The sequence below is a fragment of the Oncorhynchus keta genome, chromosome 22, assembly GCF_023373465.1.
Source record: "Oncorhynchus keta strain PuntledgeMale-10-30-2019 chromosome 22, Oket_V2, whole genome shotgun sequence".
Classification (NCBI taxonomy): domain Eukaryota; kingdom Metazoa; phylum Chordata; class Actinopteri; order Salmoniformes; family Salmonidae; genus Oncorhynchus; species Oncorhynchus keta.
The window spans coordinates 35,195,563-35,215,291 of record NC_068442.1 but is presented as its reverse complement, the minus strand read 5'-3'; the positions used below and the strand labels follow the sequence as shown (position 1 = coordinate 35,215,291).

Genomic DNA, 19,729 nt, shown 5'->3' with positions numbered 1-19,729 from the left:
TTGTCAAACAGAAAAAGACTGTTAGTGAAACAGACAATCAAGATCAGAATCTCAGCCATCCATAACAAAGTTCCAATGTGTTATCTGGTCCCATCTAGTTCTGTGCTTGAGCACTATCGATATCCTCCAATGAAACATTCCCACCTCACCAGCACGTGAAGGCTCAGATAAGTCAGTCCCTCACTAAATCATTGGGGCGGCAGGGTAGCCTAGTGGTTAGAGCGTTGGACTAAGTTCAAACCCCTGAGCTGACAAGGTACAAATCTGTCATTCTGCCCCTGAACAGGCAGTTAACCCACTGTTCCTAGGCCGTCATTGAAAATAAGAATTTGTTCTTAACTGACTTGACTAGTTAAATAAAGCTAAAAAAATATATATTTTTAAAGTCAGCTCCACGGGCCTTTCTGGCTGTGTCACGTCTGAGGGAAGGTCATGTCCATTAGCGCTGTACAATAGCAAGCTGGTTTTACCAATATTATTTCACAATAAGTGATATCCACAAAAATATACCATTTGAGAAATTTGACATAAGTTAGCATCACATTGCTACAAAGGTATATGATATTGAATATACTTCGATCGAAAAATCTAAATATACTTACAAAAAATATGTGTCTATCAGATTGTTGACAGAATAAGTGCAAGGCAATTATCAATGATTAAGGTCAGAGGTGAATGCCCAATTCAGCAGCTACTCACCATTGTCATGCATGGTCTTTTGTCAAATGATTAACTTTGAAGGACCCCCATCTTTTATCACCCTTATCTCCTATGCTTTATAAGAACAGAAAAGAAGTCATTGGGAGAAAATAAAATCTGAAATTTACAATTTGCTGGGATAATCAAAACATGTGATTTTGGCATACTAAAAACTAAAAGATTGAAAAGAATCATAAAAATATTCAATTATTGTTTTATTAAGGCACACAACCAAATAAAAACACTTGTACACAACTAAAGTTAACGCCATGCATTCAGAAGTCTCTTAATTGTAAAAACAGCATCTTCATACAAACCACACACACCGTGAAATGATTAGCGAACATTAAATCAAATAAATCACACGTGCCATAAACCATGACCCAAACGTACAGCAGCACGACACCTGTACCTTTCCAACACAATATGACCATGGGCAATAGAGTAGAAATAAATACATTAAAAATAAATAAAAACGTTGACACTACAATCAGCAACGCATTTCAGACCTAGGTTTAAGCGAGATTTGTTCTAAGCCTACATCTGTAAAATTATAGTTTGGCAGCAATAAAAGACAAAGTACCTTGTTCAAACAACTAACAAACTTTGCTGAGACTGAAAGATGGTTGATAACAGGTCAATTTGGCCAAATCCAGTCTGGGCTGGAGTGTTATCAAATGATACAGATAAATGTCTATCACCAGTCTACCATTTTACAGAGAAAAAAAACATTTAATGAAAAAAGATCATATCATTGATTTAAAATCCCTGAGTTTCCAGGCACTTGGAATTCCTCTGACTCACTTCATTAAATAAACACAGTAACTGATCCTCTGTGCTTCGTTTTAAAAGGTGGGTATAAATGATTAAGGAGGCATGATTAAGGAGGCAAGGGCCGAGTTTGATAAATCCATACACAAGTGGTGATGACTGCTACATAGACTGAACTCCATGGGTTCATGACAATCGGTACGGTATTAGAACAGGGGCGGCAGCGTAGCCGAGTGGTTAGAGCATTGGACTAGTAACTGGAAGGTTGCAAGTTCAAACCTCCGAGCTGACAAGGTACAAATCTGTCGTTCTGCCCCTGAACAGACCCACTATTCCTAGGCCGTCATTGAAAATAAGAATTTGTTCTTAACTGACTTACCTAGTTAAATAAAGGTTTAAAAAAAATTCAACTATAGGACGACAATTTTAAAAAGCTTCAAGAGCTTCTGAATCTGTCTAATAGTGGTACCTTTTTCCTAATAGTAAAGTCTCATTTGCAGCATTTAACAATATTGTGTGATGAAAAATGAATAAGGCTTAAGATAAGTGTTAAGTAGCAAGGGACAGAGTTCAGTCCCCATTATACTGCATCTCCATCAGTCCCCAGGCAGTCACAGAAAACATAATCTGTGTCCCACAGGACAACAAAGTAGTAGTGTGTCAGAAGAAAGCCTCATGTCTTTTTTTTACATCCGTGACACCTTAGTTACAGTAAGACAAGAGCACCCATCCTGTCCTTCTGTTGTGTTAAAGAGTTTTACCTGCCTACATCACACTGGGCTTGTGTTAGCTATGTATTGTGGATAGTGTAGTTCTGTGTATTCTTCCTCAGTTCTGCATGAGGTACTGGTGGAAGTAGATGCCAAACAGGCTGCTGATGACCTGGCAGGCGGCCACCCACCAGGTAAGGAAGGCAAAGAGGCCTCTGAAGAAGAGTGGGGTGAGGATGGAGCGCAGGGCTGAGAAGCTCTCTGTCAGACGAGCCACCGTGGCCTGGATGTCCTCCTCCATGTACTCCACCCCATCCTCGTCCTCCTCCAGCCCTGGCAGGACGGGAGTGACTGTGGGCATTACCAGGGCAGGAGTCACCCCCGGAGCCTGCTCCGCACCACTCCATGAGAAGTCACCTGACATACAGAACAAAAACACAGCAGGAACGAAGGCCGTTACCACATGCGACATTCTAAATGAACAACTTACAGGCTACAAATACAGGTAACTGCCAAAATATAGGAAACACCAACAAAGTGTCTTAATAAGGTGATGGGCCACCATGAGGCAGAACAGCTTCAATGCACCGTGTCATAGATTCTACAAGTGCCTGGAACTCTTGGAGGGATGCGACAATTCTTTTATGAGAAATACCACCATTTGGTGTTTTGTTGATAGTGGTGGAAAACTGTGTGTCAAGCACCGCTCTAGAATCTCGCAAGTGCTCAATTGGGTAGAGTTCCTGCTTACTGACACACACACACGATGTCTGAAATGTCTTGCCTACTTCTAACAGCATTTGCCCACAACAAAAACATTTTTAAAAATGCAAAAATTACATTTTTTTTTTAACTAAGTTACAACTCAAATAAGGAAATCAGTCAACTGAAATAAATTAGGCCCTAATCTATGGATTTCAAGACTGGTAATACAGACTGCATCTGTTGGTCAGATGCCTTCAAAAGAAAAGGGCATGGATAAGAAAACCAGTCAGTATCTGGTGTGACCACCATTGCCTCATGCAGCGCAACACATCTCTTCAATGGCTGTGCGAAGTTGCTGGATATTGGCAGGAACTGGAACACGCTGTCATACATGTCAATCCAGAGCATCCCAAACATGATCAATGAGTAACATGTCTGGTGAATATACAACAGGGAAATTTTCAGCTTCCAGGAATTGTATACAGATACTTGCGACATGGGGCCATGCATTATCATGCTGAAACATGAGGTGATGGCGGTGGATGAATGGCAAGACTATGTTCCCCCAGGATTTGTTCACGGTATCTCTGTGCATTCAAATTGCCATCAATAAACTGCAATTGTGTTCGTTGTCCATAGCTTATGCCTGCACATTGACATCAGCAAACTGCTTGCCTACACAACGCCATACGTTTGCCCGGTACAGTTGAAACCGTGATTCATCCGTGAAGAGTACACTTCTCCGGCGTGCCAGTGACCAAAGGTGAGCATTTGTCCACTGAAGTCAGGTCAAGACCCTGGTCAAGACGATCAGCACGCAGAAGAACTTCACTGAGACAGTTTGAGCAGAAATTCTTTGGTTGTGCAAACCCAGCTTCATCAGCTGTCTGGGCAGCTGGTCTCAGACAATCCTACTGGTGAAGAAGCCGGACGTGGAGGTCCTGAGCTGGCATTTTTACATGTGGTCAGCGACTGTGAGGCCAGTTGGACGTACTGCCAAATTCTCTAAAACAAATGTTGAGCCGGCTTGCGGTTGAGAAATTAAACACTCAATTCTCTAGCAACAGCTCTGGTGGACATTCCTGCAGGCAGCATTCAAATTGCATGCTCCCTCAAGACATCTGTGGCATTGTGTTGTAACAAAACTGCACATTTTAGAGTGGCCTTTAATCATCTTGAGCACAAGATGCAACCGTGTAATGATCATGCTGGGGATCTTTTAATTCAGCTCACGAAACATGGGACCAACACTTTACATGGTGTTTATATTTTTGTTCTGTATATACTTACGGTCAAAAGTTTTAGAACACCTACTCATTCAAGGGTTTTTCTTTATTTTTACTATTTTCTACATTGTATAATAATTGTGAAGACATCAAAACTATGAAATAACATATGGACTCATGTAATTGCCAAGAAAAGTGTATTTCTTCAAATAGCCACCCTTTGCCTTGATGACAGCTTTGCACACTCTTGGCATTCTCTCAACCAGCTTCACCTGGAATGATTTTCCGACAGTCTTGAAGGAGATCCCACATATGCTGAGCACTTGTTGGCTGCTTTTCCTTCACTCTGCGGTCTAGCTAATCCCAAACCATCTGAATTGTGTTGAGGCCAGGTGATTGTGGGGGGCTAGGTCAACTGATGCAGCACTCCATCACTCTCCTTCTTGGTCAAATAGTCCTTACACAGCCTGGAGGTGTGTTGGGTCATTGTCCTGTTGAAAAACAAATGATTGTCGCACTAAGCCCAAACCAGATGGGATGGCATATCGCTGCTGAATGCTGTAGTAGCCATGCTGGTTAAGTGTGCCTTGAATTCTAAATAAACCAAAGAGCGTCACCAGAAAAGCATTCCCACCTCCTCTATGCTTCAGGGTGGGAAATACACGTGCAGAAATCATCCGTTCACCCACACCGCATCTCACAAAGACCCAGCGGTTGGAACCAAAAATCTCCAATTTGGAGTTCAGACCAAAGAACAAATTTCCACCGGTCTAACATCCACTTCTCTTGTTTCTTGGCCAAAGCAAGTCTCTTAATAATAATAAAGTCCTTTAGTAGTAATGGTTTCTTTGCAGCAATTTGACCACGAAGGCCTGATTCACACAGTCTCCTGAACAGTTGATGTTGTAATGTGTCTGTTACTTGAACTCTGAAACATTTGTTTGGGCTACAATTTCTAAGGCTGGTAAGTAACTCGCATATCTGCAGCAGAGGTAACTCGCAGTCTTCCATTCCTGTGGCGGTCCTCATGAGAGCCATTTCCATAGCGCTTGATGGTTGTTGCGACTGCACTTGAAGAAACTTTCAAAGTTCTTGAAATGTTCCGTATTGACAGATCTTCATGTCTTAAAGTAGTGATGACTGTAGTTTCTCTTTGCTTATTTGAGCTGTTCTTGCCATAATATGGACTTAGCCCTATTTGGTAAAAGGCCATCTTCTGTACACCACCCCTACCTTGTCACAACACGATTGTCTCAAACACACAAAGAAGGAAAGAAGTTTCGCAAATTAACGTTTTAACAAGGCACACCTGTTAAATGAAATGCATTCCAGGTGACTACATCATGAAGCTTGTTGAGAGAATGCCAAGAGTGTGCAAAGATGTCATCAAGTCAAAGGGTGGCTATTTGAAGAATCTCAAATACATTTTGATTTGTTTAACACTTTTTTTGGTTACAACTTGATTCCATGTGTTATATCATAGTTTTGATGTCTTCACTACTATTCTACAAATTAGAAAATAGTAAAAATAAAATCCCTTGAATGAGTAGGTGTTCTAAAACTTTTGACCAGTAGCGTATACTGTGTACTAATCGTACTACACACACACACACACACACACACACCTCTTCAGAACGTACTGTTTAGTCAAAATGAACACAGTAACCAAGAAATATCAACAAAATAGGCTCACCAATCCTGAGAATGTATCATCTAACGCCCAATTGCGTTGATTCCCGCCATTTGTTCATTTGGGTACAGCGGGTCCCTTTTTCTCTTTATCAACGGATTATCAAACAAGAGTCTGGAAAGTTCATTCTCTTCCTCAAAAGTGTACAGCAAAGTCTACTAAATGAAAAGCCGAAATTAGTATAACAATTTGTCATTTAAAACATACTAGATTTTCTAAATGTCACATTCTTTAAAAAAACAACACCTATGCTCCTTTGAGATGCCTCTTTCAGTCACTGAGATCTCTTCTTCTAGCCATGGTTGCCCAAATAATGGGCAACTAGCCATCTCTATGCATGACCCTAAGCATGATAGGATGTTAATTGCTTAATTAACTCAGGAATCACACCTGTGTGGAAGCACCTGCTTTCAATACACTTTGCATCCCTCATTTACACACGTATTTCCTTTATTTTGGCAGTTACCTGTAACATCAGGCATTATGGTGAAGCGGTTGGTAAATGATCATGACTCTCCATTTTTAAATTGTAGAATGCAGATTCTCAGCAGTCACTGAAGGCCTCACTGAGATTAGAGTTGTTGCTTATGTTGTTAGGTGCTGTACATGTCTTACCCAGAACCTTCAGAGCCAGGGTAGAGAAGAGGAGGAGTAGAACAGGGATCACGTACTGCAGGGTGACTATGGTCAGGTAGCAGAACACTCGGGTCACCTGGAAGGACAACAAAGACTCATGGATACAGGTTTCCTCTGTCAACTAAGGTTGGGCGGTACCTATATTTTCAAACCCATTTCTGTACCATACCAGGGTATACGGTATTACCGGAAGTGCACACAAGGGGCACTATTTCTAAAACAATTTAGGCAACAGGGATCTTGAGCCAACAGAGATTGTATGTCTCTGCTGTAAGCAAGAAGCTTGATCTTGCCACTTAGCTAGAAATCTAGCCAATTAGCTAGAAAGTTAGCAAACCAAATGCATAGCTGGAGCCCTGAGCTGGAGATAATTCGACACCTTAGATTTCTTATAGTTATACTTACCTTATAGTTTAAGCAGTGGCGTAGCACACCCCAGCCCAACCCCTCTGCCCCCCCAAAAAGTGTATGTATGCATGCATAACTTAAAAAAAAAAAAAACAGTATTGAAAATCATATTGTCGGTAATTCGAAAAACAAAATGGCTGGTTTAGAGGTTTAGGCATCTTACCTTCCTCTGGATGTCGATGGCAGCGATGCGTCCTGCCTCCTTCTTCATCTGGTCCACCCACTTCTGGGACAGGTTGAGGTAGGCCTGCATGTGGTAGCGGGTCAGGGCCAGCCTCAGGCAGCACAGCACCACCACCGTCCACAGACGAACACTGTCAAACATCACGCTTGACATACTGGGATAACACACAGAGACGGCAACACTATGAGTAGAGCTGTTGCGGTGACTGCAATACCGCCACACTGGCAGTCATGACCACAGTCAAATTCCACATGACCATTGAGTCACGTTAATCTCCTCTTACGCATTCTGGACATGTGTTGTTAGTACCCAACTTCTAATGGCAGTGTACTCTGATCTCTATAGTCCCTCTAACCACAGACATCAATGCAAATTGGATCTCAAATCATAGCAAACACTTATCAGAACAGTTTTTAAAACCCACCTCACTGATCGATCAATTTGAAGGAAAATTCAATAACAGGTTGAAACTGAGTGGAAAACATGGTGATTGTGGATGTTGTTTCAAAGCCAAACAATGAAGTGGACAGTGCTTTCTAAGGTGATGATCAATTCAAAACACCCATACACATATTAGACCTTATGGATACATATAGACTTGAGCCCAAGCCCGAAAAAAACCCTGAATGAAAATTATTTTTCCTTATACAATACATAGCGTAACGCTTACAACACACGGCAGATGTCTTATATATATATATATTTATTTATTTATTTAATTATTTTTTATTTTATTATAGTACACATAGGCAAAACTGTTGGTTCATTGATTGTGCAAGGCGGCTTACAGTTAAAAACAAATTCACAAATTGTAGGCTGTTATATTTTCATAATGAATAGGCTGACACTTCCTTTAGCTACACAATCTCACCACTGTGCGTTTCCATCTCCTCGCTCTCCCCTTAATTCCTTTCGAGAGCGCAGAGATCGGGACTGTCAGTTTAATTAAATATGTTTCATTGTAAAAACATTTTACTACCTATATTCCTTAACAGATTTAACATGCCTTATCAAATTAAGCACTAGAGAGCTGCAAGAACATTGTTGGAGAGCCCATGGCATACAAAGTGTGGGCGCAATATCACCTGTCACGCAGTAAGTGTTATAAGCCCAGACATCTCTATATGCAATCTTGTGTGAAAGCAGAGTTGAGATGGTTGCCACTAAAAAGATGATCAAAGCTGCTACTATATTTATTTCTCAGCTGCTTATGATAAGCACATGCGCTGCTATAAAACCAGAGTAGCCTACCTGACATGGTTACAAAACAAACCGCGGGAAAGTGGCCTTCATTCGCTATTCCAGTGCATACGGAGATGTCTTGTTTCCTCTGCCCATTTGATAATGGGACATTCTAAATCGAAACAAATTTGACATACTATTGATGATAGTCTCAATTAACTAGGTCACATCATCCAGCTCATAAATGTTAGTATTGTTTGACATTCTAAGATTCGTATCATTCACAACTAGATTAAAATCAAGCGTATAGGACCTTTCAAATGATCACTTGTACACTCCATACGCGCACTCTGCTCCGGAATGGGAAAAATATCCTTTCTATTATTCTTACTATAAAATCATATAATATAAAATGGCACAGGACTAAAAAGCATATCTTGTCTGCTAAATTAACTATCCTAGAACCTACGCATGGCCAGATAACATACAGTAGGCCCACTCATAAAATCAGTTCTTCTAAAATACTGTACATTCTCTTCATATGTTTCTTTAGACCTACCCAAAGTAAATCATGGATTTATTGAGATGGTGTATATTAAATGGATTTGTTAAACTTCTTTATAATGTACTGTAATGTTAATTAACGGTCAATTACCGTGAGACCGGCAGTCAATTGCATGACAATAACCAGCTGACTAAGTTTCATGACCGCCACAGCCCTAAGAAGGAATGAGCACAAGGGTGCCAAACAGTCATAATTGTAATATTTCAACATTGAAGTATAGGAAATCAGGGGGTGCACAAGAGTGGAATACAGCAAGTATATACATACACTACATGACCAAAAATATGTGGACACCTGCTCGTCAAACATCTCATTCCAAAATCATGGGCATTGAAATGGAGTTGGTCCCCCTTTGCTGCAATAACAGCCTCCACTCTTCTGGGAACTTTCCATTAGATATTAGAACATTGCTGCGGGGACTGGCTTCCATTCAGCCACAAGACCATTAGTGAGGTCGGGCACTTATGTTGGGCGATTAGACCTGGCTTGTAGTCGGCGTTTCAATTAATTCCAAAGGTGTTCGATGGGGTTGAGGTCAGGGCTTTGTGCAAACCAGTCAAGTTCTTCCACCCCGATTGACAAACCATTTCTCTATGGACATTACTTTATGCATGGGGACATTGTAATGCTGAAACAGGAAAGGGCCTTCCCAAACTGTTGCCACAAAGTTAAAAGCACAGAATCGTCTAGAATGTCATTGTATGCAGCGATATGATTTCCGTTCACTGGAACTAAGGCGCGTAGCCCGAACTATGAAAAACAGCCCCAGACATTACAGTTGGCACTATGCATTGAGGCAGGTAGTGTTCTCCTGGCATCCACCAAACCCAGATTCATCAGTCAGACTGTCAGATGGTGAAGCGTGATTCATCACTCCAGAGAACGCATTTCCACTGCTCCAGAGTCCAATGGCAGCGAGCTTTACACTACTCCTGCTGATGCTTGCCATTACACATGGTGATCTTAGGTTTGTGTGCAGCTGCTCGGCCATGGAAACCCATTTCATGAAGCTCCAGACAAAGTTATTGTGCTGACGTTGCTTCCAGAGGCAATTTAGAGCTTGGTAGCGAGTGTTGCAACCAAGGACAGACGATTAAGCGCTTCAGCACTCGGTGGTCCTGTTCCGTGAGCTTGTGTGGCCTACCACTTTGCGGCTGAGCTGTTGTTGCTCCCAGACGTTTCCACTTCACAATAAAAGCACGTACAGTTGACCGAACTGACTTGTTGGAAGAGTGGCATTCCTTGGCGGTGCCACGTGAAGTCACTGAGCTCTTCAGTAAGGCCATTCTACTGCCATTGTTTAGCTATGAATATTACATGCCGCGTGCTCGATTTTATACACGTCAGCAACGAGTGTGACTGAAATAGCCGAATCAACTAATTTGAAGGGGTGTCCACATACTTTTGTACATATAGAGTACCAAGACACACACTTACAGCGTGACCGAGGTCTTCCCCATGGGAGCATTCCCCAGGAAGTCCCTAGCGATGGGTTTGATCCACAACACGATCACCACCACTGGAGCCAGAAAACTAACGTGCAACAGAATCCTACAGGAAGCAGAAAATACCGAACAGGAAGACATCACTAGTGGAGCCAAGTGGTTATTTGGTTTCACAGCTAAATCGGTGTTAGTGTTCTTACTGGATGAATGGGCGGTCTGAGTTCATCTGAACTGCGTCCAGGTGGGTCTGGGCTAGGCGGAGGCCAGGGAAGGCCAGCAAAGCACCAATAAAAGCACAGATGGCAGCCAGACCCAACTTCACAGTCAGCTTGGTCACCGGGACTCTGATGGGAGTCCAAATATAACAAACATTAGAGAGAACATTTGCCAACACACAGATCACTAAAAGCATATCAGTCCATGAATGACTATTCTATGGACCCAAGTTGTGATTTACATATTTATTTTAAATACATTTAAGCTGTCCAATGAAAAGATACTTACGACCACTCAGCAAAGCCTTGCTGTTTTGCAAAAACTTCAAGGTTGTCAAAAAGACTGTTAAAACCTGCAATACAAAAGCATAAAAATGATAAAATTAACTAAACAAATCAAAGTTAAGTGTGATATATATATATATATATATTTGGTTTTTTATTACAAACACACACACTACAGAACTTTAGGAACACCTGTATGGGATCAATATCATGCCAAATGTATTGTGAACACACAGCATGCATTTTGTATTCGTGTATCATGATCTGTACAAATAAGTACCAACCCACAAATGTAAATCACTATCCACAAACAAACACCTTTTGATTTGGTATTTGTAAATCGATATATTGCATTAGAATTTTTTTAGAACATCAGATATGCAGGTCATTTCCAAGGACCTTAAGGAAAATGACTGCCATAAAGATATGCGCAAACATGACAGATACGGCAAACCTGCAACTCCATATTTGGAAGAGCTTAGGTCACCTGAATTTAGTCAGGGATTTGACATGTAAAATACAAAAAGTTAAAGCTTAAAAAGCGATTTGTAGTTGTAGGAAAGGAAAAAAGAGGGTTTGTACCCGTAGAAAGCGATTTGTAGTCGTAGGGGGGGAAAAGAGGGTTTGTACCCGTAGAAAGCGATTTGTAGTCGTAGGGGGGGAAAAAAAGAGGGTTTGTACCCGTAGAAAGCGATTTGTAGTCGTAGGGGGGGGAAAAAGAGGGTTTGTACCCGTAGAAAGCGATTTGTAGTCGTAGGGGGGGGGAAAAAAGAGGGTTTGTACCCGTAGAAAGCGATTTGTAGTCGTAGGGGGGAAAGAGGGTTTGTACCCGTAGAAAGCGATTTGTAGTCGTAGGGGGAAAAAGAGGGTTTGTACCCGTAGAAAGCGATTTGTAGTCGTAGGGGGGGAAAAGAGGGTTTGTACCCGTAGAAAGCGATTTGTAGTCGTAGGGGGGAAAAAAGAGGGTTTGTACCCGTAGAAAGCGATTTGTAGTCGTAGGGGGGAAGAGGGTTTGTACCCGTAGAAAGCGATTTGTAGTCGTAGGGGGAAAAAGAGGGTTTGTACCCGTAGAAAGCGATTTGTAGTCGTAGGGGGGAAAAAAAAGAGGGTTTGTACCCGTAGAAAGCGATTTGTAGTCGTAGGGGGGGGAAAGAGGGTTTGTACCCGTAGAAAGCGATTTGTAGTCGTAGGGGGGGGAAAAGAGGGTTTGTACCCGTAGAAAGCGATTTGTAGTCGTAGGGGAAACCTGTAGAAAGCGATTTGTAGTCGTAGGGGAAACCCGTAGAAAGCGATTTGTAGTCGTAGGGGAGGGGGGTTTGTACCCGTTCAGCCATGTTGATGCCTGCCTTACAGTATGGTAAGCCATAATGTTAACCATATGTGTACAATGTAAAGAATCGAAACCCTAGTTGACTCTATATTTGCAACACTATTGCGGTGTACACCCGTTTGTAAAGCTCACCGCAAAAGTAGTTAATGGCATATTTGGGCGATGAACACAATACATTTGGCATATTACTGATCCCATACACCTGCTCTTTCCATGACAGATTCACCTGGTCAGTCAATGATCCCTTATTGATGCCACAATTCCACTTCAAATCAGAGTAGACAGGTTAAAGAATACATTTTAAGCCTTGAGACATGGATTGTGTACATTTGAAGTCAGAAGTTTACATAAACCTCAGCCAAATGCATTTAAACTCAGGAGTTTCACAATTCCTGACATTTAAATCCTAGTAAAAATGTGTTTTAGGTCAGTTAAGATCACCACTTTATTTTAGAGAGAATGATTTAGTTCAGCTTTAACTTCTTCCATCACATTCCCAGTGGGTCAGAAGTCTACATTCACTCAATTAGTATTTGCCTTTAAATTATTTAACTTTGGCCAAACATTTCAGGTAGCCTTCCAAAAGTTTCCCACAATAAGTTGGGAGAATCTTTTTCCCATTCCTCCTAACAAAGCTGGTGTAACCGAGTCAGGTTTGTAGGCTTCCTTGCTCACACGCTTGTTCAGTTCCTGCCCACACATTTTCTATAGGATTGAGGTCAGGGCTTTGATGGCCACTCACATACCTTGACTTTGTTGTCCTTAAGCCATTTTGCCACAACTTTGGAAGTATGCTTGGGGTCATTGTCCATTTGGAAGACCCCATTTGCGACCAAGCTTTAACTTCCTGACTGATGTCTTGAGATGTTGCGTCAACATATCCACATCATTTTCCTACCTCATGATGACGTCCATTTTGTGAAGTGCACCAGTCCCTCCTGCAGCAAATCACCCCCACAACATGCTGCAGCCACCCCCGTGCTTCACGGTTGGGATGGTGTTTTTCGGCTTGCAAGCTTCCCCCTTTTTCCTCCAAACATAGCGATGGTCATTATGACAAAACAGTTCTATTTTTGTTTCATCAGACCAGAGGACATTTCTCCAAAAAGTACAATATTTGTCCCCATGTGCAGTTGCAAACTGTAGTCTGGCTTTTTTTATGGCGTTTTTGGAGCAATGGCTTCTTCCTTGCTGAGCAGCCTTTCAGGTTATGTTGATATAGGACTCATTTTACTGTGGATAGATACTTTTGTACCTGTTTCCTCCACCATATCCAAGAAGTCCCTTGCTGTTGTTCTGGGATTGATTTGCACTTTTCACACCAAAATACATTCATCTCTAGGAGACAGAACGAGTCTCCTTCCTGAGCGGTATGACGGCTGCGTGGTCCCATGGTGTTTATACTTGCGTACTATTGTTTGTACAGATGAACGTGGTACCTTCAGGCGTTTGGAAATTGCTCCCAAGGATGAACCAGACTTGGAGGTCTAAAATAAATTCTGAGGTCTTGGCTGATTTCTTTTGATTTTCCCATGATGTCAAGCAAAGAGGCACTGAGTTTGAATGTAGGTCTTGAAATACATCCACAGGTACTCAAATGATGTCAATTAGCCTATCAGAAGCTTCTAAATCCATGACATAATTTCTGGAAAAATTCTAAGCTGTTTAAAGGCAGTCAACTTAGTGCATGTAAACTTCTGACCCACTGGAATTGTGATACAGTAAATAATATTTCTGTAAACAATTATTTTACTTGTGTCATGCACAAAGTAGATGTCCTAACCGACTTGCCAAAACTATATAGTTTGTGAACAAGAAATCTGTGGAGTGGTTGAAAAACTTGTTTTAATGACTCCAACCTAAGTGTATGTAAACTTCCGACTTCAACTGAACATGTGCCATTCAGATTGTGAATGGGAAAGACAAGATTTAAGTGCCTTTGAACCGGGTATGGTAGTAGGTGCACCAGTTTGAGTGTGTCAAGAACAGCAATGATGGGTTTTTCACACGCAACAGTTTCCTGTGTATCAGGAATGGTCCACCACCCAAAGGACATCCAGCCAACTTCACAACTGTGGGAAGCATTGGAGTCAACATGGGCTAGCATCCCTGTGGAACACTTTCGACACCTTGTAGAGTTCATGCCCTGACAAATTGAGGCTGTTTTGAGGGGGGAAAAGGGGGTGTAACTCAATATTATGAAAGTGTTAAATGTTTTGTACACACAGTGTACATCCCCATGAGACTGCTGTAGTAGGGGTTAGTGTCGTGGACATACCAGGCTCCAGGCCAAACTCCAGGTAGTCTTCTCTGACCACTAGCACCAACATGGCCACCAGCAGAGATAGGAAACCAAAGGCCAAGCACACTGAACGCTCACCCCCCTCATCAGAACGGAAATAGTGGCCCATCAGGGAGTGGAGGGTTTTCCTGTGAGAGGGTTAAGGGCAACACATGGACAATCGGGCAGTCTCTCAACAAACAACTCCAATCAAGGAGGAGCACAACAGGTGCATCTGAGTGTTTTTTTGGCAACTGTGCATGTTTGGGTGACACGCTATACTTCCTGTTGCAAGTTTCATACGGTCAAGCTTATATCAAATTCATGAAAACTTGCTCACTTAAGACATGTCAAATTATATTTGTGGATTAATTTACTTCTACCTGATGCCTTTCATGAAGGTTTGACTGAATTTTTATTTTTCCATAATCAAAAAGCAAATTAATTCAAAAATACAAATATCATTTCACATACTGCATCTTAAAATTACCTTAAAATGACCACGTTTATGGTTTACGTTTATTTTGATTATAAGCTTGAATAAAACAGTACGGGACTTGCAACAGGAAGTAGGCGGGACTTTCATAGGGTTATTGATGTATACAAGGAGGCCACTTTGTAGGAATTGACACCAACAGTTTTTACATGGTGATAACACTGACAGGTACAGTGAGTACAACTTAAGTCTTAAGAAGAAGTTAAATTCCATTTTCAAGTTAAAATTGTAATACAAACAACTATGGGATCTCAGAGAAGGTGAACGGAAGGATACAGGCAGCAGAGAACAGTCAGCACACACCAGAAGGCCCCAATGTGGACCTCCATGGCAGGGTCAACTACACAGAAGTAGCCCTCAGTGAAAAGGTAGATGCCCATCGCATACACTGCAAAGTCAATCAACCACTGGTACTCCAGGAAGAATCGCAGTACTGATAATGGGAAAGGAGAGACAAAGCATAAATATTGTAAGGAAAAGATAAGGCCTAAATGCAAGGGCTTGGAGGGCATTTCAGTCAGCAGTAGTGGTCATGCTTTTGTTTTATTTACCAAGGGCATCAAGGACACCAATTGGAGCTTTTTCTAAGTTAAGGTCGATGTCCTTCGGCACTGTGAGAGGCTTGCTGTCCCCATTCTGTCTCCTACAAAGAAGAAGTCAGCAAACCTTCCCTGTAACAGCACAGTCTACTATCATAACAGTGATACAAAAGAAAAGACACCAGTTATACTGTATCATCATGCCCCCTCAGCTCACACCTGTCTCTCCTGCTGGGCTTGCTGGGCATCTGTTTGCCTGCCAGGGCGCACAGCTCTCCTTCAGAGGGGTGTTTGAACCGGAATAGACTGAAAGGATCAAGTTATATTTGTTTTAAACATATATACATTGCAAGTAGTTGGCTAGTAGTATGACTGTTGTTTTACTCAAATGTATTCACTATGATTAGGCAATTTCTCCTACCCTCATCATCTAACAAGGAATAACTCCAAACCACTATCAGGATGTCTCTACACCTAAACTCCAAATCCACTTCTGCATGAGATTTGTGTACATTACTTTACCTGCCATTGCATAGAAGCCAGCGGGCAAAAGAACAGTGTGGAGTCATTCTCTGCATGATGCTAGCAGCCAGCAAGCTGACCACCAGCTGCACTCCAATTAGCGCCTGTTCAGACAAACAGACACACACCTTGTTAATCAAAGTAGCTACAGTACAAAAAGGGGTCAAACCAGCGTTCGTAGACAACCAACATGGAGTTTCATGAGAATCTTTTCAACCGACACAACTGCTGCGTGTCTCAAAGGTGTCGCTACTACACGTGTCGAGAGTGGGGGGTGCCCTCCTACAACTGTCAGTCATTCAACTTTTCAAGGAAGGAACCAAGTCCTCTTAAGCCAATGAAAGAAATGACCCAAGATAGCCATGACATGGGGAAGTGCTAGCTTTGAAGGTTACCATCCATGCTAGCAGCCCAAGTAAGCTATCTAACGTGTGCAACGTGTCCGTGGCTAATAGAATGCAATAGCAATTTATGCTAACTTCAAACTAACATATAGCTCTCAATTTGAAGAGAACCTGAAGCAGTAACTGTGACCAGTAGCGACATTTTACCGATAGCTGACATTTCTAAGCTAGCTACCTAGCTATTTTGTAGCTAAATGCTATAGCTACAAGCATTTGAATTAGCTAGCGAAGCATTACATACTGGTTGCAAGTGGACACAGATTAAACATCTAGCTTACTCACCATCTCTCTTCAACGAACTGAAGTATATGTTCGTAGTGTTAGCGACACACTTGTGTCTTGACAACTGATCAAAGATGGCAGATAAATTAAGATTGTTCACTCTGTCCGTTTACCATTGAACATAAATTGTAAGTTCAGGTCTACTTAACTGACACCAATGCAATAGCAGATGGGTCTGGTCTTCTTAGTTCATTGACTTTCATTTAACTAGGGGGGGACGCTTCCTTTTCCTCTAAATATCTCTGAGCTGATGACATTATGCTACTGTAGGCAGGCCTGGATTTGGGTTCCACAAACCGCAGAAAACAAGCGGTTTCATTGGCTCGAATAGATAGATGTCTGTTCACGATTTCTTTGGATCCGGTTACAAACTGTCAAAAGTGGTGGAAGACGCCTAGTAAAAATATACCTTAATCACAATAATACATTTTCTAATGTAGAAAATAAATAGTTGAACCTGCTTAGCAATAAAAAAATAGCCTAGTTTTATAGATACTGTATCATAAAGCCAAGTACACGTAGACTACTTTCACAGCTGTCCAAACCAATCACACTAACTGGGCTTATTATTGTGGGAGTTGTAGTTTCTCATACAAAGTGATGAGACACTTAATCTGTTCGTTATATTTTGCAGTTTTAGCAAAGATAATTTACAAACTTTAGTTTTAAGGTGACAGGAACCAAAGTGTGGGTCAGTGTTTCTCAGTGGACCCTAATTAGGGATGAACATTACAAATGTATAAATACATCTAGTACGATTTTTATTGAGAAAGCACGCCACTTCTGTCAAAATTGAACATATGCTGCAGGCTATGAAATTGAACGCATCAAGTTAGGAGAATGAAGTTAGGAAAAGGGTTAGCTAAAATGCAAGAAGAAAAAAAATCTACTTTTGACATCAATTTGACCGAAGCTGTGTCGCTTCTAGACATGACCAGCTAGTACCCATACCAAACCATATTTGCTAGTACTGCAGGTGAGATTTATTAACACTGAACAAAAATATAAACGCAACATGTAAATTGTGTCCCATGTTTTATGAGCTGAAATAAACGATCACAGAAATGTTCCATACGCACCAAAAGTGTATTTCTCCCAAATTGTATGCACAAATTTGTTTACATCCCTGTTAGTGAGCTTTTATCCTTTGTTAAAATAATCCAGCCACCTGGTAGGTGTGGCATATCAAGAAGCTGATTAAACAGCATGCTCATTACACAGTTTCACCTTGTGCTGGGGACAATAAATGGCCACTCTAAAATGTGCTGTTTTGTCACACAACACAATGCCACAGATGTCTCAAGTTGAGGTAGCATGCAATCGGCATGTTGACTGCAGGAATGTCCACCAGAGCTATTGACAGATAATTTAATGTTCATTTCTCTACCATAAGCCACCTCCATCATTTTAGATAATTTGGCAATACGTTCAACTGACCTCACAACCAAAGACCACGTGTAACCGCGCCAGCCGAGGAACTTCACATCTGGCTTCTTCACCTGCGGGATCGTCTGAAACCAGCCACCCGGACAGCTGATGAAACTGGAGAGTATTTCTGTCTGTAATAAAGCCCTTTTGTGGGGAGAAACTCATTCTGATTTGCTGGGCCTGACTCCCAAGTGGGTGGGCCTATGCCCTCACAAGCCCACCCATGGCTGCACATCTTCCCAGTCATTTGAAATTCATAGATTAGTGCCTAATGAATATATTTCAATTGACTGATTTACTTATATGAACTGTAACTCAGTAAAATTGTTGAAATTATTGCATGTTGAGTTTATATTTTTGTTCAGTATATGTAATAAAACGTCTCATTAAAGTTTGGCTACATTTTCAGGTGCCTCCCTTATGTCAGCATCGGTTTTGACATGATGGGCTGTAGCCAATATGAATAGGCTATCACCTACACTTCTACATGTAGGCTAATTGTTTATATACATTTACATACACTGATGTCTTTCTTAACAGTATAGCTACTGTTTTTGATTTTCAAACCAATTTAATTGGACATTTTGGTTAATGGCTTTGGTGCCCTATCAGATGTTGTTTGTGCCATGGCAGATGGGCACCTCTTGAAGACTAAATGGCCTTGCCTCTAAAATCACGAAATTCCAGGCCTGCTATATACACTCGTTGTTGAGTGCACCTTGTGCTGGGGACAATAAAAGGCCACTCTAAAATGTGCTGTTTTGTCACACAACACAATGCCACAGATGTCTCAATTTCTGAGGGAGTGTGCAGTTGGCATGCTGACTGCAGGAATGTCCACCAGAGCTGTTGTTCATTTCTACCATAAGCCACCTCCAAATTCGTTTTAGAGAATTTGGCCGTACGTCTAATCGGCCTCACAACCGCAGACCACGTGTATGGTGTCGTGTGGGCGAGCGGTTTGCTGACGTCAATGTTGTGAACAGAGTGCCCCATGGTGGTGGTGGAGTTATGGTATAGGCAGGCATAACCTACAGACAAGGAACACTATTGCATTATCGATGGCCATTTGAATGCACAGAGATACTATGATGAGATCCTGAGGCCCATTGTATAGTGCCATTCATCCACCACCATCAACTCATGTTTCAGAATGATAATGCTTGGCCCCGTATAACAAGGATCTGTACACAATTCCTGGAAGCTGAAAATGTCCCAAGTTCTTCCATGGCCTGCATACTGCCTTAATTTTGTCAACTGCCTTAGTTTTGCTAACTGCCTTAACTTTGCTGAACCCCAGGAAGAGTAGCTGCTGCGTTGGCAGCAGCTAATGGGTATCCATAAGAAATACAAATACAAATACTCAATTGACATGCTACCCGTTGAGCATGTTTGGGATGCTCTGGACTGACGTGTACGACAGCATGTTCCAGTTCCCGCCAAAATCCAGTAACTTCGCACAGCCATTGAAAAGAAGTGGGACAACATCAGCCTGATCAACTCTATGCGAAGGTGATGTCTCATGCTCCATGAGGCATATGGTGGTCATACCAGAAACTGACTGGTTTTCCAATCCACGCCCCTACCTTTTTTGTAAGGTATCCGTGACCAACAGATGCATATCTGTATTCCCAGTCATGTAAAATCAATAGATTACGGCCAAATTAATTCATTTCAATAGACTGATTTCCTTGTATGAACTGTAATCTTTGCCTGTTACGTTTAT

At 41.6% G+C, this 19,729-nt stretch overlaps 1 protein-coding gene across 4 annotated transcripts; it reads right to left on the bottom strand.

Moving 5' to 3' along the window:
- Positions 1-897: 897 nt before the first annotated feature.
- LOC118401393 (transmembrane protein 161A-like) lies at positions 898-18,183 on the bottom strand. Of its 4 annotated transcripts, none has more exons than XM_052475084.1 (12): positions 18,013-18,183; positions 15,890-15,993; positions 15,587-15,673; positions 15,380-15,471; positions 15,105-15,261; positions 14,330-14,481; positions 10,726-10,789; positions 10,422-10,565; positions 10,214-10,327; positions 7,009-7,183; positions 6,417-6,513; positions 898-2,597 (listed from the first exon to the last, which is right to left on the bottom strand). In XM_052475084.1, exons 1-12 carry the CDS (start codon positions 18,166-18,168, stop codon positions 2,299-2,301), a joined length of 1,641 nt encoding a protein of 546 aa, XP_052331044.1. In that variant the 5' UTR covers positions 18,169-18,183; the 3' UTR covers positions 898-2,298. The 4 variants fall into 4 exon arrangements, with proteins under 4 accessions (XP_052331044.1, XP_035654754.1, XP_052331045.1 ...); XM_035798861.2 differs by lacking the exon at positions 18,013-18,183 and adding an exon at positions 16,576-17,106; XM_052475085.1 differs by lacking the exon at positions 898-2,597 and adding an exon at positions 5,805-5,959.
- Between the last annotated feature and the right edge of the window lie 1,546 nt (positions 18,184-19,729).